Source organism: Agelaius phoeniceus, chromosome Z, assembly GCF_051311805.1.
Source record: "Agelaius phoeniceus isolate bAgePho1 chromosome Z, bAgePho1.hap1, whole genome shotgun sequence".
Lineage (NCBI taxonomy): Eukaryota > Metazoa > Chordata > Aves > Passeriformes > Icteridae > Agelaius > Agelaius phoeniceus.
The window spans coordinates 74,819,520-74,846,082 of NC_135303.1; the positions used below are offsets into that span (position 1 = coordinate 74,819,520).

The following is a 26,563-nucleotide window of genomic DNA, read 5'->3' on the forward strand; positions in this document are numbered from 1 at the left end:
TGGGCCAGGTTGGAGGGGACTACAGCAGGCTACCTGGTCCAGCCTATCTACGCGAACAGGGCCACCCTAGAGTACAGGACTGGCACAGGACTGAGTCCAGATGTTCCTGGAATCTCTCCACGAGGGAGGATCCAGAACGTCTCCGGGACATCTGTTGCAGTGCACAGTACCCGCACAGCAAAGAAGCTCCTCCTCATGTTCATGGGGAACTTCCAGTGCATCAATTTTCTGCCCGTTGTCTCTTGTCCTGCTGCCGGGCACCCCCGCACAGAGCCCGGTACCGCGCGGCCCCGCGGCACCTTCGCCCGCTGAGGCGCTCGGACGGGGCCGCCCCCCGCGGCCCGGGACGGGGCCCACAGCGCCCCCTCGCGCTCGGCTCCCACCCCGCCCCCGCCCCGCCAATCAAGCACGGCGCGGGCTCGTCACGTGCTGCGCCCACCGCCCAATGGGCGAAGGCGGCGGCGCCCGGCCGGATTCAAACGCGGCGCGGAGCCGGCGCGGCCGCCCCCATGGAGCCGCGGCTGGTGGGGCCCGGGCCGTACCGCGCCACCCGCCTGGTGAGTGCCCCCGCCACCATCCCCGACACCGCCGCCTTCCCGCGCCGCTGTCCCCGCGGCCACTCGCCCTCCGGCCTCCTGGTGCCGGCCGGTGCTCCCAGGCCGCGTCTCTGCGGGGCGGGGGCACCCGGGGCTGGCGCGGGGCAGAGGCCGGCCGGGCGGAGCGGCAGGTTGAGCCTTTTGTCCCGGTAAAACCTAAGGGAGGCTAGAGCTGTATCCCTAGGTCCGCTGGTAGTATGGGGCTCTAAATATTTCAGCTTCCTAAACCTGGTGTTTGTTCTCGGGTCGCCACAGTTTAAATCCTGGGCTTAGGTTTCGGTGGTGTTGTGAACGCAGACGGTGACAAAAGGGTGTAGCTCTGCTTGCAGAGCCGGCTGCGTTGTGGCCGCAGGTAAACCTGGGAGGAGAGCTCCCGTAACGACTGGCTTTGTTCTTTCCCAGTGGAACGAGATAATCGAGCTCTTCCGTGCTGGGATGCCCTTACGGAAGCATCGCTGTCGTTTCAAGAGCTACGAGCGATGCTTCAAAGCCTCGGAGGCAGTGGAATGTTTGCATGAGCTGCTTGGCTCTAACCAAAACTTTGGCCCAGAAGTGACTCGCGATCAAACGGTGAAGCTGCTTAAAAAATTCCTGAAAAATCATGTAATCGAAGATATTAAAGGAAGGTGGGGCAAAGAGGACTTTGAAGACGATGGCCGTTTATATAGGTAAGCCTGTATAGGGTGATACAAAAACCCTGTTTTTTTGGAGACAGGGTATAATAACTCTTGCTCGTGTCTTACAAGTATTTTTGTAGAATGCCTCTGAAAAGTGTTGACATTTCCTTTTAAAGACTTTAATTTTCTTAGTAATAGGTAGCTGCCGTGACTTAATGTTTGGCTTCATTTCTTGTCTGTTCTGAAATGTTTTTGAAGGTCACTTCTATTCAGTTGCATTCTTTGAATATCAACAAAAGCTTTTGCAGCTTTCACGTGGTATTGAGTTCTCATTGCTGATGGCAGACATCAGGTTTGTTGGTGCTGGAAGAGTACATATTAGGACACACAGGTGGAAGTGAGAATGCCATTGGTCACCCAGCTCCAATTGTCCTTCACCCCAACCCCCTGACTATTTTGGTTGCTGTCTCCACTTCTTCTGAGAGAAGAGAAAGGCCTTCTGAATCTAAGATGTTTATAACATTTTTTTATGGTCCTTGGTTTGTAGATGGACAAAGGACAAAGATTAAATTGCTTATCCTCAAGGTTGGCTCCTTACTTATCCCTGTTGAGCATCTCAGCTGGTGGCTTGTTAACATAGGAGAAGAAATTTCAGTGTCATAAAAGCTTAGCATTACTGGACTGGATTCTTTGGCCTCTTGTGACCTCAGTTAAGGTTTGAGTGGACAGAAGTTGCAGGGTTTGAATTTGTACCATCTTCTAGTGTCCTGTTTGGTGCAGAAGTATTATAAAGATGACCATTACTTCAAGTCTAGATTTGTAACTTTTATCATGGTGACCCTTCTTTTGAGGAAGTGGGAGTTCTCATCATGCAAAACATTAGGGAAAATAGGCTAGCAATAAGTTTATGCTTCTACTTATTATAGCTATTATTACATACTCAAATTTTACATATTCATTTTTAAGTAATGATTTCTTAATATTTTTTTGGGGGAAATATATAGAACTGAATTCCCACTTGATGTATATTGAGTAAATTTTTCATTTTGCTCTATTGATCTTTTTATTTCTGGCATTAATTCTTGTCAAAAGATTTAATATGGGGTTTGATAACTGCTGGTGTTATTCTATATTTCTTTGGTTTGGTTTTGCTGTATTTGTGTGGCTGTGGGGTTTTTGTTTATTTTGTATTAGCATGAGTATATATTCAAATTATTTTGTTCTTTTATTTATTTGTATTTTCAGTCATGACTTTACTGAGCTGCAGGCTGGGGAAGTTGGCTAGGTGAAATATTTCTGTTCTTCTAATTTTCTGCGTGCTCTGCCTACTGATCTGCTATTGGACAACAGAAATCTTGTTATATATTTTGTTGTGATGTTCTTTCTCCCCCTCCCACTGAAAAAATAACTAAGTAATTGAACTTTTTTCAGTTAAAAATGCATACCTTTCATGCATCCTGAACTGGAGCCAGCTTTTTTCCTCACTAGGCTTGGTGCTTGGTGCAATAATAAGCTACATACATTACTCGCCGCTTTAAGTATCAAGACATGCTTCTCCCCTATTTAAGTAGCTAAGCTCAGGTTTTCCAGCCTATTTTAGTCCTGTATTCAATGTCCTGGCAGCTCCCTCTGGTGGGCTCTCCTAATGCTACATGTAAAATACGGGGTGTTTTCTCCTCACAGAGGAGGAGATGGAGGTAGTGGTACGAGTCAATTCTACTGACAGTGCTAACGTTGGAAAAGTTACATGCTTCATACCTTCTGTATAAATTTATGTTAACATTCTGTAATGGCACTCTGTGGTACACAGTTGTGTCACTCATTTACTTCACATGTAAGTGTAGCTGTCTGCTCTTGTTCATCCACAGAGTATGCAAAAGAAATATTGCCAAAAGTTGGATTGCGTGAGAATATTTGGCAAGTATTAAACATGAAGATGAGATCTAATGTGACTTCTAAAAATAGCAAAGTCTTATCAGTGTGTCCTGACTTACTGGCTCAGCTGAGTCTACAATAATGAATGAGAAGTTACAGTTTTGGAAGCTGTTGGGCTTTATACTTTTTTTTTTTGAATCTAAGCCATTCTATCAAAAGCAAAGGGGTTAGCACTCTTGCAATGATAGCAATCTTTTGGGAATTCAGCAGTCATATTGTTATATCTTGGACATCACTGTTAGTTGACCTCGTTCTGTATCCTTTGTTCTGGACACAAACAGGTATCTCTAGTTCCTCTTTTTAAACTCCCCAAACTAGTGTTGCTGGCTATAACCAGTTCTGATCTTGATGTGTCAGCCTTGGAGTGTTTCTCAGCCCTTTGCTTTGAGTGACATTAATCCTTCTCCATCTAGATCTTGCTGTAATGCTACCTGAGAAAGGGGAATGCATCTTCTTTTTCTGACTGTAAGAACTTCTTTTACTGATTGGTTGCAAATCAGGGCAGCAAATGACACAAAGCTAAAAATTGTGAAGAACTGGAGAAGAAACAGGAAACTACTGAGGATAGTGTAAGGCAAAGGAAGAAGGTTTGCAGATTGTGATATATTTCCTAAGAAATAATGAATATCTGAAAAATGGTTGAGAACACTCAACAGCTGAACATCTGCCATGTAGTCTGGCTTACCATTAAAAACCAGTAAATCTTGCAGGATGAGAGTCAGGTGCGTGCTGCTGATTCTGGGGGTTTGTCTGATGAAGGTGATATCTCTGTGTTGCAGATGTGCTGTTGAAGGGCACTGTGGAATATGCTCAGTGTGTATGGTCAAAACAATCAATGTGTTTAACCATGCAGTGTAACAGTACTGGACTAACCAAACTGCAGAACAAATCTAAATGAAAAACTTATTAAATGTTTGAAGCACCTTTAGAGGATGGGGTGACATTTTGGAGAAACTTGAGAGTTTCTCAAGAATTTTTTCTGGGAGGATATATATGTATGCTCTCCAGCAGTGTGCAAGCTTTTGTTGCAAAGTCACAGATGTATCTGTCTTTTACGTTCTGTTTTAAAAAAGTTAATGAGGCTTTAGCAGTTGCTTAAAGCATGAGGAATCTCAGCATCTAAAACCTGGCCGTGCAAGTCGACAGGATTGGATCTGGGCCAGCCTGAAGAGGTGTTTCCATTGAACTGATTTGTCTTTCTGATATGCTGTCATTAGTTCCTTTGTACATGCTCTAACCTGAACTTAGCAATAATTTGGTGCTGATCAAGCTGGATAGTTTGTTTTCCTTCTTTTCTACAAGGGTTGGTTTAGGGGCTTATTTCTGCTAATGTCTTCAAGGCACTTCTTGAAATGCCTTAAGAAGTCAAATAGTTACCTGCAAAACCATCTGGAAAAAAGAACTGCAGGATATGATCCAGAAAAGAACTGCAGGATAAGATCTTCGCACAGAAAGCATGTAAACGCAGAAGAACCTGGTAATGTGGGCAAAACTTTGTGTGGACACTTGCATGTACTCTAACTAAATCTGAGTGTTAGTCATGTGACTTAGCTATGTAGCTTTGCTTTAGGAAATGCATGCTAACAAGGCACTTGACATGGGGGAAAACATCCCCACGGCTTTTTCAGCAGAATCAACATCTCCTAGTGAAGATCTATGTCATTGTCCATGCAAAGACAGCTAGTGCTGTAAGAGACGCACTGGGTAGCAGACATTCACCCAAGGCTCAGCTATGTCGTGGGAGGTACAAAGGACCTGAACTGTTCTGGAGCAGCAGCTGGAGGGCAAACAAGACACTCCACGATATTTTACATATCATGCAACACCAGTCTACAGCAAACTAAGTTGGGCTGTGAATGTCCAAAGCATTTGTTGTATTTTTGCATGTGAATGCTGACTACAGTTTTGCATTGGTAAATAGGAATTAGATTGGCATTTAGAGACTTTAAAAATGTTCTCTAATTGTAGATTTCCTCCTTCCTCGCCACTGAAGTCATATCCAAAGAAACCTTCATGTGGAAAGGAAGTAATTAAATTTCCAGACTGGAATGAACCAAGGGCTGGCCCTTCTCAAGAACCCATCCCAGTGAAATCCGTCACAATGGTAAGGCACCCAGTTTTATTTCCCCAAACAAAAGCATATTTGGAAAACAAAACGGAGCTGATGACCTCTATGCTGTGTCACAAAATACTTGCTTATAAAATTAAATGCTAAATACTTTTATTCTAAACTTTTGTGAAGGCAAATTTTTCTTAAAATTTGCTGGAGAGGTAATATTTTAGTGTTCTTTGTGCTACACATTGCAATGTCCTGAGGAACCTGAGTTCCACATGGGTGTATTTTCCCATATTTCATTCCAGTTTGCTGAAATTCCGATAGGGCATTTATTATATTACCAGACAAAATAGTCACACTGTAACTCTTATTTGGACACTTCAGATACCAGAATATATGCAGTTATTACAACCTTCCTAGCTGCTGGAAGTACTGGTATTGACTCAATTTCCTTTTTTATAAGGAATATGTTTTTGCTAAGGAGAAGTGGTCCTGATTTTTCAGTTATCCTTTGTAAGCTCGGGAAGTCATCTGGCCTCATACTTATGTGGATTGATCCAGCCTTTATAAAGTTATTGAAAAAACTTGGTTTTATTAGTAAACCAAAATTGTATCAACTCTGTTCACCTTGACATAGTAAAAGACTAGGCTTCTGGAGTTGTGAATATTCTGAGGTCTTCCTTCAGTGTATCTTATATGTGTGCATTCTCATAATTTGTGAACTCACGAATTATTTGTGATTTCTTTGATGATTTTTGCCTTTTTATTACTGCCCTTCAGAGCAGGAGTCTGGCCTTAGATTTTTTGATAAACCATAGTCTATTTGGAAAAGTAGCTCCTACCATTTTGCTGAACATCTAAATGTTCTGAATGAATGGTTATTCCATACTTACAATCCAACTGTGTGCAAATCAAGTGTACTCTTCACGTACAGCAAGCTTCTGAAGAGGAAAGGCATGGTCCTTAGTGCTTCAATAGTAGATAGAAGAAAAGATGATGCCAAAGATAGGAAATGAGAATGAGAAGATGGAGTATTTTAGTTACTGAGCAAGTATCTGTTGAAGATGTAATATATTACAGTCTCCAACTGTGCCCTGAATTTCCATCCAAGCATCCTGGCCTGATAAGAATTAGCAAAAGTCTGCATCTGATTGGATGCAACAGCATAGAGTTGGGCATAGCTCAAAATCTCTTCTGTTGGCAGTTTGGATTAATACAGTGGACTGTAAGTGAGGCAAAGCTATAAGCTTCTTTCTGCTGCCTCTTTTATAATTAGGTCTAGCTTCCACTGGAATATTGAAGTAGACAGCTGAAAATGGTGGTACCATGAGTTGCTTCAGCATCAATCTGAGCACTTAGAGGCTGTGTGTAGATTGATGAGCATGGTTGTGTGTCATGAAATACTGATGTGAAAGACCAGACCCTTAATTTCAGAGGGTGCTATTTGCTTCCAACTAGGTCTAGTCTAGTCTGCCATGGAATGACAGACAATTAGTGCTTGGAGTATTTAAGTGCATTCCTGGAATGCATTTCGTGGTTTGGTTATAAGGAATACTTTTAATGTGCTTTAGTGCTGGTCTGTAGTGTAAATCAAAGAGCTGGAATGATTAGGAGTTTTCCCTTGAAAAGGATGCTGCTGATACAAGCTGCAGTGTATGTCCACCCATTGATACCTTGATGACAATGTTCAAGAATAAGCTTGGATATGAAGGTTGCATAAAGGATAGTGGTCTTCTGCGTTCTCAGTTTTACTTTACACTTCTATAATGGTGGACTAGATTGGATGGGTGCCTTCAGATGTAGTGATTTGCTTTTACTTTCTTTATGTATAGAACCTGTTATTACACTTACTGTTATTTTAGTGTATGCTGAACAAGGATTTTTTTTCTAATTCGTTGGTATCATAATTCTCCAGTAACTTTTCCATAAACAGATGTTTAATCTTAAAATGGCAGATGAACTGATTTTAATCATGAATAGGACTTGAACATAGAATTAAAGGCCATTGACTCCTGAACTCCAATGGTTATTCTGACACATATAATTTTTCAGCTCTTCTCAATTCCATAACTCTTCTCAAGTTGTGGAATTGAGAAGAGATGTGTAAGATTGAGAAAATGTTTCATTTCTCTTAGACACAAATACTTACCTTGCATCCTGAAGACTTCACTGGAATTTAAGAACACTTGCAATTCTGTACTATAAATGTTTTATACTGTTTAACACTTGAAAAGCTATCAGTTAATGAGGAGGGTTTTTTCTGATTTCAGAACTCTGAGATGTGGTACAAGCGACACAGCATAGCTATTGGGGAAGTACCAGCATGCAAACTTGTGTTCCGCAGAGAACTAACACAAAAAAATATAGAAGAGATATGGAAATCCATGACTTTATCACGGTGAGTATACTTATGAGTCATTTGCTCTTATAGTAAAACTGTGTAGTAGGTAATAGTCTTGTCTATCTTCTCTGGTAACACTTGTAATTTCACCCACTCACTTTTCATCATTGCCTTCAAAGCCATAGTGTCTAGACTAACTCTACCACTTGTTATTTGGCTAACAAATTCAGCAAATAAAGTCTGAAAAAAAACTTTACTGTCCTTAGTACCTTTTGACTTCTGCACGTTGTGTTATACGATTCTTTGTTGTGTGGACTTTGTCTTGTTTAATCACTTTTTTTCTCTGTCTCTTTTTCTTGTTGCTAGGAAATAAAAGCACTTATGTAGAAGTGCTATGGAACCTTTCAATGGCAAGTACAATACTTTGTATGAGATAAATGGCATAGCTAATTGAGTGCTGAAGCTTTGAGATTCAGCTTAGAGATTCATTTACTACATTCAAATGGAATCTCCTATGCAAAGTTAAAGCTATTGCTTTGGACTATTTCTGCAGAGGAAGAAATAGTATACACTAGCTGATATTACAGCATGGTTGAGGTCTTACTAAGGATGACTTTAGTGTAAACCTAGCACATTTATTTGCACGTAGTGCGTTCGGTGCTGAGGTGAGCAGTTTTGGTGACAGCATGATGGGCAGCAGAGGGCATGTGTATTCTGGGTTTCCTGAACCAAGGAAACTTCAGGGGAATGGAGAGACACCCTGGTAGCCTAGAGCTCACATGGCAGCAGCTGATAGGACCTGGACAAGTGAGACTAGGGGCAGTGGTGGCCAAGCCCTCCTTCACATAAAGGTCCCTATAGAGCTCTAGCAACCAAAAGACAATGGTGGGCAAACAGGGTTGGCACAGCAGATTGTGTGGAAGGATGCTGAAACCCTGACAGCTTGATCAGGGAGCAGTAGCATTCACATGACAGAAAGTCCTGGACTCATTAAGTTTGATTGACACTGGAACTCCCACAGCTCTGGGCTGGAAGAGTATGACTGTGGGAATAGGGAGACTCACAACTGACCCTGAATTTGTTTGCAACTTTCTGCTTGAGCTGGATATGCTTAAAGATATGAAGCCCAATGGGATTCATTCCAGGGTGCTGAAAGAGCTGGATGATGTTATTGCACTATCTTTCTCCTTATTTTTTCATTTATCTTGGGATTCTGGACAGGCACCTGTTATCTGGAAGCTGGCAACTATTTTCTCAACTTTAAGAAAGCAAAGAACAAAGACCCTGTTGATTACAGGCCTGTCAGTATCACTTCAGTGCCTGTAAAATTATGGAAAATTATCTGGGAGTTAATAATAAAATATTTGAGAGACACACAGTCATTTGTCATAGTCAGCATAGTTTCAGAAGGGAAAAATACTGTGTAACCAATTAAATTTTCTTTTATGACAAGGTCACCCATCTAGTTGACCAAGGGAAGCCAGCTGATGTGGTTTATTTGCATTTAAGCAAAGCTTTTGATATTGTCTCTCAGTAACAGTATCCTTCTAGATAAACTGTGCAGCATGCAGCTTGATGAGCCCCATAATATTGTTGGGTGAGCAGCTGGCTCTTGGGTCAAGCACAAAGGATTGTGGTAAATGTGGTTATCTCTGGAGGGCAGTTATCAGTGGGGCTCTGCAGGGCTCCATTCTAGGGCCAGTGCTCTTTCATGTTTTTGTAAATGATATGGATGGGGGAATTGAATGTACATTAAGTTTGTCCATGATACTAGGTTAGAAGGAACTTTGAACTCCTTCAAGGGTGGACAGGGCCTGCAGTGAGATCTGGAGAGAGTAAAGAGCTGTACAGTCACCAAAAGCTTTGAGAAAGCTGAGAGGTGCCCTCAGTGCTGCCTACGGTTTCTGGAGAGGAGAGTGGGGGGAGATGTGGAAGATCTCTGGTGACCAGTGATAATACACAAGGAGATGGAATCAAGCGGCTGGGGAGGTTCGGACTCCACATTAGGAAAAGGTTCTTCACTCAGAGAGTGACTGGGCACTGGAACTGCCTCCCTGAGGAAGTGGGCACAGCACCAAGCCCTACAGAGTTCAAGGAGCGTGTTGGCTGTGCTTTCAGTTACATGGTATAGTTTTAGGTATTAAAATTACTAGACCTTTTCTAGGCACTGAAACAAAACTTTTTTAGGGCTATGAAGATTGTCAAGGGTCTAGAAGGGAAGACATGAGTAGTGGTTGAGATATTCTGGCTTCTTAACTTGGAGAAGAGGAGGCTGAGAGGACACTGCAGTGCAATCTGTGATGGGAAGTGGAGGAGAATACACTGGTCTCTTCTCTGTGGTGGCTGGTGACAGGACTGAGGGAATGGCCTGAAGTTGTCAGGGGAGGTTTAGATTAGATACTAGGAAAAGTGTCCTCATCCAGGGGGTGGTTGGGCACTGGAACAAGCTCCCCAGGGAAGTGGTCACAGCCTGACAGAGTTCAAGAGGTGTTTGGACAGTGCTCTCAGGCATGTAGTATAATTTTTGTGGTTGTGCTGTGAAGAGCCAGGAGCTGATCTTTGTGGATCCATTCCAGTTTAGGATATTCTATAAATCTAGGTAGTTTTGTGAGAAGCAGGAGTTGTGCTGAATGGTCCTTATGGCTGTCATCCAACTGGAGATACTCTCTATGAAATTAAAGTCTCTTTTTTTTCTGAATTGTATCCTAATACTTCATGTTTGCCTTTTCCAGATTAGATGGTGTATGACCTATGTTTATGTATTTTTGCAGATTACAAAAGGTGTTGGGTTTGGATTCTCTGGATGAAGTGTTAGACACAAAACTTGTGAATTCAAAACATATAGTTCAAAATGTATATAATGTCAATAAGCAAGGCATTGTCACTTTAGAGGACAAATCAAGTGAGTATTTTAGAAATTTTCTTTTTTTTTTTTTTTTAAATATTGCTATCTACTTTGTAAAAACTCGAGTTTTTATAATGCTATTGTTTTTGAAATGCTGTTGTTCTCCTCTGGTATCCCAATAGTAAGAGTCAGGGTTTATTCTATATTTAATCTAGTAGGGTTGAAAAATGAATGTAAGACAGCAGCAACTTTTTACCATTTATGAATATAGGGATATTAATCACTTCAAGGTAACTTTCTTGGCCCTACCCTTTTAATTACCTGAACTGGAGTGTTTACATGAAGAAAAAATGTATTAAAAATACATTGAGAGATCCAAAATGTACATTGAGAGAGTTTTCAATATTAAAGATTGTGAGAGAGCCAAGACGTGCATTGAGAGAGTTTTGAGTTTTGAAGATAGCGCCATGTTTAAAATTGTTTTGCACATCAGAGAAAAAATAAAGCATCTTTACTGCTCTGATCTATCACAGTATTATTGCCACCAAGATTTTCATAAGATTTGTAGAGAAATTTAAATATGACATTAAAACCTGGTTTGGTTTTGAATAAAACTGCCTTCAGAGCACATCTGTGCTCATTTCAAGGGCAGTTGGACCATCTCAAAATATTAACTTTCTCTTAGAAACGGCAAAACTGAATATGAGCGCTTTTCATCATCTTGGGTACAAAGTAAACACTTCATTGTATAGCACTGGGGAAGGCTGTATCTAGAACTGGTTTAGTCGGATTTTTTTTTTTTTAGAGTAGTTTAAATATTTGTGATATGACCTGTTTTGCTGATTGAGCTGCAAGGGCAGAATGCATAACTGTATGATCGTAGTGCAGGTACTGAAGTATAGATGTAATTCAAGCTAGATCCTACATTAAGGTATAGCCTGCCTTTGGAGTCACTTGATTTACTACACAGGAGGAATGTTAAATTGTTTTCAGCTTTGCTTTTGTCTAACAGTTGAATATTTTTCTTGTTTTTTCTCTTTTGTCATTTTAATTTCTGTTTCCTCCCTTTGCAGAGGAACTACCTCATTGGATATTATCTGCAATGAAATGTCTAGTAAATTGTAAGTAAATTCAGAAGGGGAAAAAGATCCCACAAACAACCCAACCCCAAAAAATAAATTGAACTGACTGTGTCTACACCACTTTATTAAATCCTGTATACAATCATTTTCTAAAAGGAAGTTGGAGAAGACTTGTCAGTGTGTATTCTCCTTCCAGTGTAGCTTATTTAAATTAATTATATAAAGGTTTAACTAGTCTATTAATGTTTTTCCTGTACTTGGTATCTTCACTAGACCTATTGGGAATAGATCATTAAGTAGTAGATAAATAAAATTTCACTTATTTTGAAGAATTGATATTTTTTTAAATTTTTTTTTTCCCCCTCTAATGATCCATTTTAATGGGCTGGATTAGAAAACACTGATTTGCTCAGTGGCTGAAAATCAATATTCTCTCTCTCTTTTGCTCCTTTTTGGCTTTTTTTTTTTGTTGTTCTTTGTAGGGCCCAGCTGTTCAGATCTGAAGCAGCCTACGTACTCAGGCTTTGAAAGAGATGTCTTCAAAACAATAGTGGACTACTTTAGCCAGATGAAAGAACCTCTTCTCACATTTAATTTTTTTGATATTTTTGTTAGTGTGTTAGGTAAGTAGTTTGGAATCTAATGAAAAAAATCTTCTTTAGAGTTAATTTTCTGGAGTTATTTTACCTAAAATAATATCACAGATGAATTATTTAGGGCCTTTCCTTTCCATTCTACATAGAGAACAGTTTAAATTTATTTCATATCACACAGTAGTTTTATTTTTGTGTCTTTTTAATCACATTGGTTCAAAAGTCTTTCATTGCTTGTCTTTATAACATTAAAGGCCTTGCTCATTGCTTGTTCATTGCTCAGCATGCAACAGATGGATTTTATTAAATTTTTCTTTTTTTACAAGTGCTTAAATGTCTTAAAAACTCTCAGAAGCTTTTAGAAATTGCTTGACTGAAGTCTAGATTAGAAAGGATTAGGGCTTTAAGCACAGTTTTTAACCCTGGAAATATGATATTTAAAGGGAATTGAAATACTATGTTGCTTTAATTTAGAAATGGCATTAACTAATGTAGTGCTTAAAAGAAGCAATGTTTTAGTTATTAACTAGAACTTTCCAGAGTTCACACTATATTAAAATTGACAACTCTGATCCTACAGGTGGCTTACTGAAAGACAGTAAATAGTAAGACAGTCAGTATTTGATTATATTTTATGTAATCAAATTTCAGAAAGAACAACTGAATTGAAAAGTAAACCCGCTTTGTAGCATGTTAGTTTTTTGAGCTTCTTTCTGTGTAAACAACACTGTTTTTATTAAACTATTGAGATGAGAAAGGAATCTAGAATGACACTTCTGGTTCTGGAATTTAGTATATATACTTTGTGAGTTGTCAATCTTGCTTCATATGGAATATAAATCAATTTTCTGACTTCTTTTTTTTAGTCAGCTCTTGTTTATATCTTTAAAACTTATTCTTCTGCTTTCATACTCTGTTTCTGTTTTGCTTTTCCATGTTTTTCACATCTTTCAGGTTTTACCACTATCATTTCACACCATTTTGTAAATGTAAAATTAGAAGAAAGATTTCATGCCAGTATGTATGTGGAAGCAATGAAAATTGTGCCATGTTTCAAGAAGTCAAACATTAATTTTGTGATCTCTTTAAAAAATGTGAAGTGCTGATATGGAATCATTCCTTACTCTTCTAAGCATATGCATCAATATGCATGCCAAATCTTCCTTTGAAGTTAGAAAAAGCTTTACTATGAAAATTAGCTTTAGTGTTTTACCCCTCTCCTTGGAATGTCTTACCTAGTCCACACTTCTTTTCCAATAAGAAACAGTTTCCCTGTTTTACATCATGGAGTTTACCAGAATGGTGGATGAGGAGATAGCAGTGGATACTGTTTATGTTGAGAGCAGTAAGGCTTTCAACGCTTGTGTTCCATTTCATCCTTCTAGGCATCCTGAGGAAGTACAGCCTAGATAGGTGGGTAGTGAGGTGAACTCAGAAATCGGTTCAGTTGCTGGGCTCAGAGGGTTGTGATCCGTGGCACAAAGTCTGGCTGGATGTCAGTCAGTGAGAAGGGCTGGTAGTGTGGCCAGTAATGATTATCACTTTGGTAATGACCAGGGAGGTGGCACATTCTGTCCTAAACTTGGGCACAATGCCCTAAACAAGCATGCAAATAACTAAAATGGGGAAGAGTAGCTTATGCAGCAGTGTTGTAGTACCATGCAGGGTAACCTCGACTGGCTGCAGAAATGGGTAAACAGGAATTTTATAAAGTTTAGAAAAGGAGAAATGTCAATTCCTTTCCTGAGGAGGAATAAGCAGAGTTAGGCACAGATTTAATATCTATAGGTCCGAGGCACATGTATAAGCACATTTTCTTTCCCTGTGATTGTTGTCACAGACTTAACATTTTATGTAACATCGTTGCTATATCTGTTTATACCATTCAGTTGCTTTTAGTGCTGAGGTAATAAAAGAGCAAAGGATGAAAAAAATGCTGTAATTTTTGGTGTATTCTAATATTTAGAATTATTGGTTATGGCTATCAACGTCTTCCAGTGCATCAGAAGAAAATCTTCTAAAACTTAAGTCCTAGTAGTCCAAATCTAGTGATATCTTTCTAGTCTCATTGGGGAGTGGAGTTCTAAGGCAATCTTGAGTGAGTAAGAAGGGAATTTTGGGAGTTAGATTTAGAAATGTTATGGAAATATATATATGTAACTGAGAAATGTTTCCCAACCTTCTGATCTCATATAAACCAGGACTGCTGCAAAAACCCAGCAAGGCTGTAGAAGCTCTTCAGATATCTTGCCTCCTACTGCCACCAGAAAATAGGAAAAGACTACAGCTTTTGGTGAGAATGATGGCAAGAATTAGTCTAAACCAGGATTTGCCACGTCTTTCTGAATCAGTGAGGACCAGAACTTTGGTATGTATAAGTGTAAGGTAAAAGGTCTGGACAGACTTTTGGACTACAGGTTAAGGATTCTTACTGGAGAGTATGAACAAAATACAATTTGCTTGTTTGAGGAACTAATTTGTCTGTCCCAGCTATTGGAAAGCTAATCTGGATTTGAATAAAGTGGGATTTCATGGCAATTTGTGAGCACACAAAGAAATTGCTCAGAATTTAGAGGTTTCCTTACCTTTCCAAGTTAAATCACCACTGATTTCACTATTGAGTAGGAAAAAAGCACAAACAAACAAGAAACTCCCAAAATCAACCAATAAAGAAAAGCAGATGAGGTGCCTCTGGTGTTCTTTATAACTTCAGACAGTGTGAATGAAAAAGACTGCCTCTTTCAATCATAGCTAGAAATATGGAGCTGAATGTTCTGATTGACCTGTTTTCAGCCATTCAAAAAAATTAAAATCCCAACTGTTTATTTCAGTAGTTGTTTTTTTTTCACCACACACAGACGTGTCTTAAAGTAAGCTCCAGTTTTTGCTAATTCTTCTGTAGCAGCTTATGTAGTGATATCACTATGCTGATGTGTGCAACAACACCTTATTATAAAGTCATTAGGCATAACTTAACTATTCTGACAAGCTAACAACATATATTTATTTTGTTTAATTTAAAAGTCTTTGAAAATTAAGTGCAATGGAAAACTAAGCTGCAGAGCTATTCTGTAAAAATCCTATAACAGCATGTACAAATCTAAATGTGCTCCACAGCAATTAAGTTTTTAGTGAACTCTGAATAGTATTTGATTAAAATAATTAATTTTTTTACTGCCAAGGTTATAATTTAATTAACTGTAAGTGGTCTTTCATTAAAATTATTGTTGTAATTGAAATGTTGATTTTAGAAGTGAATCCTTATAGTCTGAGTGTTTTGTATGAAGTGTTAATTCAGCAATGTAATGTATGGTACATGACAAAAATCTTTATTACCTTCTGTGATTTTAATGTTACAAGTGACTGGTGCACAAACAGAAACTCTTGTAACTGAGTGCTTGAGCACAATACTACCTGAAGTTAACTGGACCTGAAATTTTATTTGATGATTTCCGAATAGTGGTTTCAAGTTTTCCCTCTGGTGCCTAATTTCTATTAAATTTCTGTGTTATTTAAAAAAAAAATCTCTAAATACATATACCCTCTTTAAATAGCCATGTGAAGTGGCTATTTGACAAAGTCTTGAGAATAAAATGAAATTCATTCATTCCATATCTAAAGTCAGGAGTGGATTATCTGTATGAGGCAGGAGCAATCTTCAGTGCACTCACATATTGTCACTGTACATAATACATTTAAAAAAAAATATTGATATGTTTGAAGTACAGTAAGTATTGTGATGTTAAAATATTTGTTCTAAAAGTTCACTTTTTAAACGTAGCCTGATTCTCTACTCCTCACTCCCAAACAGAAAAATACATTATAATTATGTGTATGTTTTTTTCCCTCAGATGGTTCAGGCGTTTTCCCGTTGTATTCTCTGCTCAAAGGATGAAATTGACTTGGATGAACTTCTTGCTGCTAAACTAGTATCTTTTCTCATGGATAATTATCAAGAGATCTTAAGTGTTCCTTCTGCTTTAAAGTCTTCCATAGAGGATCATGTTTTACATCTCCAGAGAGTCCAAGTAAGTATCTAGTGAAAAAACCTCTTTTGTCTCTCTATTTCTAGATTGAACTTATCCTTTGTTTTCTGAAGATCGACAGTTCTTACATGGTTTTGTTCTGTTTCTGTTAGCGTTTGAGATCTAATTAATTTTGACTACTGATATTAAACCATAACTATGCGTTTAAATGAAACGAAACAAATATTGAATTTGTTTAGAGACAAGAACTCTCAAATATGTTTTCTTCTTTGTCAGCACTATCTTCCCATGGAATGAGCAAACTATGTTTGTGGTAGTGAAGAAAACAGAATTATTATAAAGCGTTTTCATTCTTGTTCTTTTTTTTTTTTTCCCTTTAGAACCATCCTTACTTGCTCAGTTTTTTCATTTGTTTCCTGATACCATAATTTCTTTTTGTTCAAAGATGATTTTTAGTTCTTTTGTCTATTTTCTACTGGAAAAGTAACTTTAAACTTAAATCAAGAGCTGAACAGGCTTCCTATGTGTCATGTATTTTGACTTACTGGAACTCACTCAATTAGGGCTCGAGATAAAAATTACAGTTCAAGGTCTCTATTCAGTATTTCCTCTACTTAATGTCTTGGAGTGGTCAATTGATTAAGCCAATTTATGCAAGTGTTTTGCAGAAAACCCAGCTATTCTTTTTGTTTTTTTTTTTACTGTATCTTCAGATAAAATATGCTGGGGCTGATAGTGATGCAACACTTCCTCCTCCATCATTTTGTCACCAAATCACTACAGGTGAATTTGAATACCAAAGGGCAGCTGGCTCTCAAGAACCACTGGCAGCTTTGTTGGAAGAAATTGTAATGAGTAAAGAAATATCTGTGAAGGATAAAAAGAAGAAGCTCAAGCAAGTAAATAAAATTTTCTCCACAGTTTCTAATTTCAATTTGAAAATATTTATCAAGTCTTAGACATGCATTCTTCTAGAGAAATACTGAAATTGAAAACAGTGGCTACACATGGGGATTTCCAGATTTATAATACTTTAGAACAAGTATGCTGTGATCAATCAACCCAAATCAGAAATACTGCCTAATTTTCTATATAGCAGTGTAGAAAGTCCCTTAGAGATATAATTTCCCTGTTCCAGAAATGCAGGCTTCACTTTAAAAGTTTATTGTACGTGTTTGAACAAATTCTTAATTTGAATTAATGTACTTTTCTAGTTTCAGAAATCTTACCCTGAAGTGTACAGAGTACGATTTCCTAGCCCTGAAACCGAAGCGATGCTATTTCCTGAAAAAACTAAACAGAAACCACCAATACTGATGTGGGCCTTAAAAAAGCCTTTTCAACCGTTTCACAGAACCAGAAGCTTTCGGATGTAAATGGTTTGAAATATATCAGCAAAGGAACAGAGACACAGTGTATTGTCAATGGATCTCATGCAAAAGGAGTCTGAGCAGCATGTGGTTACTCAAAAAAACTACTGGGGATACTGCTAAGATCATAGAAAATGTTGAAAGAAGAGGAGAGCATTGAGGTTGTAGTAATGTGAACCACTATCAGTATTTTTGTAAAGCATTATTTTTTTAAATGTCTGTTACTTTAAAACAAGGAAAAAAAACAGAAAAAAACCTAAACAAACAAACCCACCGCACACTCAAGGGGATTATTCTATATATGGGTGATAATGTACACTTGCTGTGGTTTGTTTTGACTATCATTTTAAGGCCTAAATGTATTTGAATGTAATGTATTCTTGTAACTAGTCAACAGCTATTTTCCCTCCCTGAAAAGAGTGTCTTGCATAAACTAGGCTGTATTAGTGCACATATAGTGTGAGGAATTAACTTACTGTACATGCTTGAGTAAGTATGAAGCACTGGATTTTGCTTTGCTTTTTGTGAGAGATTAATATTAAGAGTTAATGATGCAATCAATTGGCTGTTTGCACCCCTCAGCCACAGGGGTGAGTGTCTTTGGGTATGTGGTTATGAAACTTTTTGGTCTGCCCAGGTGCAGAGGGGATGAGCACCCATTACCAGAGGATGACCCTGACAGACCCACCTTTGTGTAGTAGCAAGCTGGGGTTTGAGACAGATAAGGGAAAACACCTCCAAGAGGCATAACTTGCAATGTTGCTGGGATCCTGATTTTTATCATGCCAATTTCCTCCCTTACACAACTGGCTCAGGCAGAAGATTCTCTCCCATCCTGAGAGATACAGGAACATTCACACTTAGGCCTGAGGGTATTTTTCCCTTCTGTTAAGGCAGAACTGGCTCAACTAAGCTGGCATGACAGACGTGGGTCGTGTCTGCCTCCAGACTTACTTCTTGGGCCTTCCACCAGAGGACTGCAAACGATCCACAGTGTTGCAAGAGACATTGTAAAACTCCTCCCTGAGGAGAAGTACCTGGGCATTCCCACCTGAACCTATGGAACCCATTGGACTTTGGGTTTCAGGGATTTCCCCTGGCCTTGATGGATTGAAACTGTAACTGTTACTTTAACCACTGGACATCTAAATTGCAACAATAAGGTTTCATAGGGTGGTGATACTTTCCTCTTCGCTATCTGTTCTTATCCTTTCTTTTTATTTTCCTTGTATATTTTCTCAGGTGTAATCATTTTACTTTTATATTGCTCTATTTCTATAGATAATAACCAAATCTGTTACATACTTCCTTTCCATTTTAACCAAATTATTCCAAAATAAACCTGTTATCTGTCTATCTGTCTGTCTATCTATCTATCTATCTATCTATCTACTCTTTTTATTTATAAAACCCCCAGCATTCATTCAGTGTTGCATCACTCTAGTCTGCCCTGAGGGATCTATTAACAACAACCTCAGTTAACCTGCCTCAGGGGCAGGTTGTAATGTTGCTGACCGTAACATGGCAGATCTATTTTTGAAAAATAGTTCTCAATTTCCTGATTCATATGGTGCATTACAGGTTGAGTGTACTTCCTTTGAAATTCCATTAACTTTATGGAATGCTGACCTATTCTGATAGGCAATGCAGCCTTTTCCTCCTATTTTCTTACTGCAAATTGTACAAAGCTGGGTGCTTGACAATAGAATATACTTTATCAGAAAATTTTAAAGCCTTGAGGTTACCCTAAAAATGGAATTCAAATATTGAAGTGGCATTGTAGCGTACATGCATTTATTGATTTGATTAATTTTGCATTATGAAATCTAGTGTGCCTATATTGCATTAAAATCTAGATTGTGCATATTACATAGTTGATTCTGAGACCACTTTTTTATCTATTAAAGCATTGCTCTTTTCCTGTATATACCTAGAGTCATGATTTCATGCTATTCATTAGAGATTTGAAAAACAGCATTTCATAGCGTATTGAATGTCAGGGTAGTCTATGCTGGAGAGAAGACACCTGACATGTCAACAAATTTCTGAAATTTTAGTAGAAAATGTAATGCAATATTGACAGCATTTGTACCTTGCTAACTTCCTGACCAGTCAATCAGTTTCATTATGTACATTACAAGGTGGTTTCTTCTTGGGTTATTTCTTGGGCAGTGTGATATTGAACAGTACATGTTTTCATGATGTGTTCTCACAGAGATACTTGGACTTCATATCAATAATCTTAAGCAAATTTGATACAGAAAGATACACTTTTTTATTAAGAAAATATAAAAATTACTTTTAAAAATGGTCTGAGGCCATTTCTAACCTTTTGTGCTAGGTCTTCAAGAGTGAGAAAATCTTAGATATGTCATAGTATTCAGTGTATGTTTATGTGCTGTCAAACTTTGACTGCAATCAAACTACTTACATATATTTTGTTACTTCAGTAATCCATGGAGTATAATAATGAGCAAGGCTGCTTGGAAGCAAGTCTTGCATAAAAGTGGAAGCCCATCCTAAGGAATCTCTGCCATCACTTCCTAAATTGCAGAGGAGAAGGTGAAGCCAATCTATCTGCCCTTTGAAATAATCTTACTGCCTGCCAATAAGCCTTCTGCTGTCCTGTTGAAATTTTCCCTATTATCCCTTTTAAAAAATATGTAGCCTTCCTGAGACTATTTTAAATAGCAATTAAAGTTTACTAATTAGTTTTCATGATGAGAAGCTGAAGATAAGACTTATGTTTTTATGAATTATCATTCTTTTGTTTCAGAGATCTATGACTGTGGTAAAAAAAACCCAAAAAGTCCATTTCCTCACAATTTCCAAGGCTGTGAAAAATACAAAATATCTTTGAAAAACTTGAAGGAACTGTAGGGAGAGAATTTTATTTGAGATCATAATCTCACAGACTGAATTTTAACTGTGCTCCTGTCTTGGGAGACAGAAAAGCTTTCAAGAACAGAAGTTATGTGAGAATGGCTCCTTATTACAGCTGAACCTAGTGCAAATATGCAAGATGAATAGGGTAGGAACACAAAAGTAAGGTTAGCTAGGTAAATTTGCCTATTCTTTTCAGGGTGCAGGTTAGAAAAAGTAAGCTTGAAACCTAATTCAGGGAAGACTCTAAGCTTGGTAAAATATCTCAGAAAAAAACAGAGATTCTCTAACTCTAAACTGTAGGCAATAGAAACTTTTGATATTAACTTTCTCAGGAATTTAGTATTTACTTCTGTGTTAAAGCCCTGCGATGTCTTGATATTGCCAAGACTGAACATCATGGCCTCCCCTGGGTTTATTTCCCTTGAACCATGAGGCCCACAAGCCAAACTTTGTTTTGCTTCTCCTAGTGACTGTTCTGAAGCCCCTTACTAAATGGTGCTGACATTTTTTTAAAGCAGATCAGGAGGAAGACTCAATAAAGGCAGATGTTGCTGCTTTTTTGGTCTGTTTAAACCTATGTTTGTCATCTAAGTGGAGCATCTGGTGTAGTCTTGTACGTAAGTAGGAGCTAATTCTTCTTAAATTTGGATAATAATTAACTTTGTAGTACTACAAGTACTTTGTAGTACTTGTAGTACTAGTGTAATGCCACTAGTTGTCAAGGTTGTATTAGACTTTTTGAGCAAGATCCTTCAGCAGAAACATCGCATGGGAGGGGTTTTTTGTGTCTTGCTTTGTTTTGGGTTTTTTTGTTTGTTTGTTTTGTTTTGTTGTTTGGTTTTTGTGGGTTTTTTTTGATTGGTTGGTTTGGTTTTGTTTTGGTTTTTTTGCTATGTTCTTTGCCTCCTGCAGAGCAATTTTTTTTCCCCTCACCCTCTACTCCACCTTGAGCATAACATATCTCCTGACCTACTGGGTATTAATGACATATCTGTGACAGTTTTGCTGCACCACTTCCTCAAAGAGGAAATAATGGTATTTATCTTTCTTTCTTGAGAGGGGGGCCGAGTCTTTGCTTAACATTGCTCTTTCTCCTTACACAAACACAGCTTGTTGCAGCTCCTAAATTAACAATCAGCCGTCTGCAAAACCCTTTAGTCTAGTCCTGTACTTTTGATTGAGTAATAGCTGCAATTCTTATTTGCTAATATGTAAGGATCATTTAATTGCCCATATTTTATGAGAGGTCTCTTTAACTCCTCATTGATGTGCCAGGATTGTGGTATCAGCTCTTTACATTCATGACTACAGAGAATGATTGATGACTAATGTTATTTTCTGAAATTATTTTCAGATGTTACTTCATTTCATATAAGAGGAAGCTTAGGCAAAACCTATGTGATCTTGCCTTCGTATTCTACTAAATGGAAAAAGGAACTAAAGTGTAGTAGATAGTATGTTAATATACCACACTTTATAATTTATTGTGGTGATATATCATAGCCTTTTCTATCCGCTTTTATGTGAAGATGTTATACATTGTAAGAGAATTTTTCTCTTTCGCAGAGACTGTGCTAACTCAAATAACTGGCTTTATTTCTTGATCACAATTTTTGGGGTTGCCTCTTGCCTGAGAGCCTAGGATTCTAGCTCTAGAAAACCTCATGTCTTAGATTTAAAATCCATAACCTCATAACCTCACAGATACAACGCTGTAGGAATTTCACTACTTTGGAACTTTTGATGTACTTTATAATAGCTGCCATGCAGTAACACTACTATTTTCATGAATTCATTAGTCTTGAAGCAGAAGTGGGAGGAGAGAAGCTTTTCAGAAAAAGAAAGTTTTTTAAATGGGTTTTACTGCAAATCTATTTCCAAAAATTTGCAAATCTGTTTTAGAAGGTGAGTGTTGCATTCTACTGACTAAAAGGAATTGACTGATTTACTAAATATAATTGTATAAAATTATGTGACATAACTTCCTTCTCATGAGTTTTTGTTTGTGTATTTAACTCATGTTTAATATTACCAAGCTAATTAAACAACAAAGAGAAGATTTAGTATGTGTTTAAAAAGAAGGAAGCTGGTACATGTTTGTGAAGTCCTTTCTAAAAGTAATCAAAAGAGGCAGGATATTTAAACACTGTTGATTCCAGACAGTAATTTTTGATTTCTTTGGTTGAAAAGGCTTTTTTCAAACTTTTCGTATCTAAAGATGAAAAAAATCTCTTGATTGTCCTGACAAAGTTAGAAAAATAGCACAACAGTGTCAAATGCACCATTTTCAAGACAGTAATTGAGAATGAGCCTAATAGCCAATAGTAAATGAGTCTGATGGCAAAATGGAGAAAAAATTATTCAGAATTTTTGTGGGAAAACATAAAGCGCAATAGTAGAACTAAAGTCTATTAAATATGTTGTTTTAATTGTTTCTAGAGAACATACTCTTGCATGACAGACTTGCTTTCCTTAGCAATAGAGCTTACACATTTTTTTATGATGTTTGTTGGGTTTTGCTGAAAATTTAATGAAGGTGGGTTATTTATATAGAAGATTTAGGTAAATTAACAATAGACATAGCTCTTGTGTGTTTTTTTACAAATTCCTTGGAAGAACTGATAGAGCCAAGGCTATGGCCAAATATTGTGGATACAATAAGCTCATTATAGCATTTCATAGCATTTGATAAAATTATTCCTGGATAATGTCAGTAAGTGTTTAATGATTAAGAACTGCCTAATTGTACAGCTAAGGGATAATATTGGAGAGATGCCCTATGGGTTTTTGCATCAAATCAATATATTTTCCTATCAGTTGGTTTTCTTTGAGGATGTGAAAATAAAAATCTGTTAGCATCGTTATCTAATCTTACCAGTGTTTTCAGACTGTTCAGTAACAAGAGAGGCATTAATATGGAACAGTGCAGGTTGAAAATAAATTCTAACATGGTCACTTCTTACTTAAATGTCTGACAAAAAGATAAGTAGGCCATATAAGAAAGAAAAGAAAAGGAAGGAAAGACTATGTTCTGGAAAATCACAGATCTGTAAAAAGTTTCTTTTACAGTCAACAAGGCTTCCTGACATAATGCTGAGGCAAAGGGGCTAATGTGGTTTTTGACAGTCTAAATTGGAGATTGTTATATAAAATCAGATGACTCATCTCATGGGACCTCTACTCTCAGTACTGTCTGACATTAGAGAATTGCATTTTTTGCAGCTTTTATAAAACTAGATTATGCAAGGTATTTGGAACTATTTCGTTCAACTGAGAATTCGCATTACATCAGTCTTTCCCATTTATCAGAAAAAAAACCCCAGAATCACAGATCATTTCTTGAACTCTGAACTTTGTTCAGGAATTCAGTTGATTATCTTGTGGGGTACATTACAATAAAGCAGTACGTGCTAAGCAGCAGATTTGAGTTGAGAAGGGAGTATAATACTCTTTGGGTAGAAGATGGAGCTGGATGTGTTTTGGGATTTTTTTATGTTCAGGCTACTGAATGATGAATATGATGAGTATAACTCTTCCTTGTGTCTTCAGAAGAGATTTTTGATAGATATTTACTGAAACCCAAGTCACTGAGCTCAAGGCATAGTGAGAAAAGGGTAAGTATAATGACTCATCATCTGTAGAAGACTGGACAAAATCTCATGGCTCTTCAGTCTGCATGCTATGGATTTTCATATGTGAGTCACACATCTATTTAAGTTCATTAGCTTCAGTCAGTGTCTTGATATTTAGTGGGTGATGTGAAACAGTTTATTTTTTCATTTCTCTCTTGATTTTTGAGACACATAAAGAAAACAACTACTTTTTCTTCTTCAGTCAGATCCCAGTGTTTATGGCAAATAAGGGGTCACATTTTGAGTTGCCATGGCACGACTAATTCTGAGGATAATGGAAGTCATCTCTGCTCTGCCTAGTAGTCTGGTCAAGGAGGGCAAGGTATGTCTCTGGTATGCTGCAGTTGTGTTGCCTGGGGTTGAGGCAGAGAGTAAGATACACAGAAGCATGATCTGGTGGCTGGTATGAATTATAGTAACATAGATGCTAATTTAAGGCTGTCTAAGGCTGTGTACTGCTGCTTCTTTTTGAGAGATTTTACTCTTTATAACTGTGATTTGAAATCACTTCAAGGTTTTCTGAAACTTCAGTGGTGACTGAGAGAGAAGCTTCTGGGAATCATTCATGGGCTTTCCTGCTGAATAGAGGAAGAACTGACCTTGATACTTCTAGGCAGACTCCAAAGGTGAATAAAAGCCACGATGTAATGTATTTATAGCTTTTATGCTTTACCCCCTTTTTTTTTTTACCTGAGTGCTTTCATGTGAGGATCTGGCCTTGTGAATGACTAAGACTTGTGTGATTTCAAGGATATTTACCGTGCTAATTTTTAAACTTAATTTCATAAAAAGCAGTCGTTCTTTAGCTGTTTTTATATTCAAATACTGGTGAGCAAATAAGTAGTGGGATCCTTAGTTTCTTGTTTATTGTAATGTCTTGCAGCATATTAATTTCCTGTAAGAGATTGTGAAGAATCACGTCCTTTTTATGTTGAGATCTATGAAAATTATTTTGGGACACTAAAAATTCCTGCTTTTTCTCATGCTCAATGAATTTTTAATACTTGTGTGCCACTTCAGATGCTTGATAATTTATGACCCAGCAGAGGTCAGCCTTGTGGCATTTTTCAAAACAAATGCTCAAAGAAATTAAGTAGAGCCAAAGTTCTTATTGTAATAAGTCTTTGGAATTTTATTTCATAAAATAAATTCCTGCAAATTAGAGTTGATGTGATATTCCTGTGTTGTAGCTAGATGTATGACTTAAAAATCTCAGAGAAACTTCTATTTATGTAATAGGGATATTAATAGCTTTATAAAATTGTTACAAATAGTTTAAAATGTTTGCCTTTTTGGTATTCTGAAATACCTACAAAGACAATATTTTTTCTTTTGTGATGCTTAAAAAATTGAAATTTAAGGAGTTGAGGGAAAACAGTGTTCAAACCCTACTTCAGCTCAAAAGCACTAATGATTTGTTTACATAGTAAAATGCTATTCCCATTTTGTATCTCAGTAATGGCTTCTTTAATACTAATAAGGGTCTAATTTTTTATAAACTTGATGACTTGGATCATAATCCTCCTCAAGAACAGTGGCTGTCCTGTCTTAAATTGGATTACTGGTTTGTAAGTTCTGCTTCAATAGGCAGTCTCAGAAGTGCCTGATTTAATTGCTCTTTGGTCTGCTTGAGCGTAATCTCTGTACCTTGAACTAACACCAAAGTAGTTTTATCCAGGTAAACAGTAGAACTGAACATGCAATAACACCATTGTCAAGGCTGCAGCTGAGTTTTCTGCAATAGAAGATGATAAAATGACTTGAGAATGACACTGGGAACTGGGAAAACATGTTGTTGCCTTTTGTTTAGCCAGTTCACTTTCTGAACTGCTCAAAGATGTTTTACTCCTTTATTGTTAGTAAATTTTTTGTGCACTCTGAAGCTGGTTTCCAGATGTTAAAAACCCTGTGATAAGAACAATATTTCAAGGCTTTGCAGTGGCTGATAACATATCCTGTGTCTGTTGCAGCAGCTAGTTGGCATGTGAAAATCAGTCTCGGGAATAAACACTCTGCTTTTTAATGCTTGCTTTTCTTTAAGAACCTCTTCCACTCTGCTCTGGGGGGTTTTTTTTGTGTGAGTTTTTTTGGTTTTTTTTTTCTTTTTTTTTTTTTTTGCCATCAGGGAGTCAAGGTCAGCTTGGAGCAAAGTAGCTACTATGTTTATCTTCTGCAAAAGCTTGTTACAAATCACTGAAAAACGGTCAGAGAATTATCTTACAAAAATCTTCTCCAATTAGAGAGAGAAAATAATAATTTTAAAACAAAAGACTTTATTAATTTGCTGTGACCAGAATACTGGAATATGTTCTTTTTGAATGTTTTTTTTTGCTGGAGATTAGAAAACCACACTATTAACACAAAGAATCCTATTTAAGGTTAATCAGCAACAGTGATGTTGTTCTTGTGCCTGTCCACTCTATTGAAATGAAAATAGTGTTGAATGCTTTGAGCAGCCGGTGCACTTAACTGTCTGTGCTTTTGTAGTTAAGCCCTAGCCTTAATGGGTGTGCAAAAGAAAGGATATTGTGAAATAATTTTGTATTAATAACTATCATTTTATGTGCTTCCTAGCTCTTGGCTCTAGTAGCTTAATATGTCGTGTTTTGTCCACAGCACAATGA

General features: G+C 37.6%; 1 protein-coding gene across 1 annotated transcript; it reads left to right on the forward strand.

Annotated features, from left to right (window-relative positions):
* Positions 1 to 509: 509 nt before the first annotated feature.
* DEPDC1B (DEP domain containing 1B) lies at positions 510 to 19,042 on the forward strand. Its single transcript, XM_054652507.2, has 11 exons — positions 510 to 557; positions 999 to 1,264; positions 5,117 to 5,252; positions 7,475 to 7,602; positions 10,317 to 10,447; positions 11,464 to 11,511; positions 11,955 to 12,095; positions 14,267 to 14,433; positions 15,917 to 16,093; positions 16,765 to 16,950; positions 17,266 to 19,042. Exons 1-11 carry the CDS (start codon positions 510 to 512, stop codon positions 17,425 to 17,427), a joined length of 1,590 nt encoding a protein of 529 aa, XP_054508482.2. The 3' UTR covers positions 17,428 to 19,042.
* Positions 19,043 to 26,563: the final 7,521 nt, after the last annotated feature.

Bases quoted from the DNA above. Each gene is read 5' to 3' on its own strand.
- DEPDC1B (XM_054652507.2), top strand. From the start codon at position 510: ATGGAGCCGCGGCTGGTGGGGCCCGGGCCGTACCGCGCCACCCGCCTG. The intron at 11,512-11,954 runs GTAAGTAAATTC...TGTTCTTTGTAG, and splicing joins AATGAAATGTCTAGTAAATT to GGCCCAGCTGTTCAGATCTG. The intron at 16,094-16,764 runs GTAAGTATCTAG...CTGTATCTTCAG, and splicing joins TACATCTCCAGAGAGTCCAA to ATAAAATATGCTGGGGCTGA.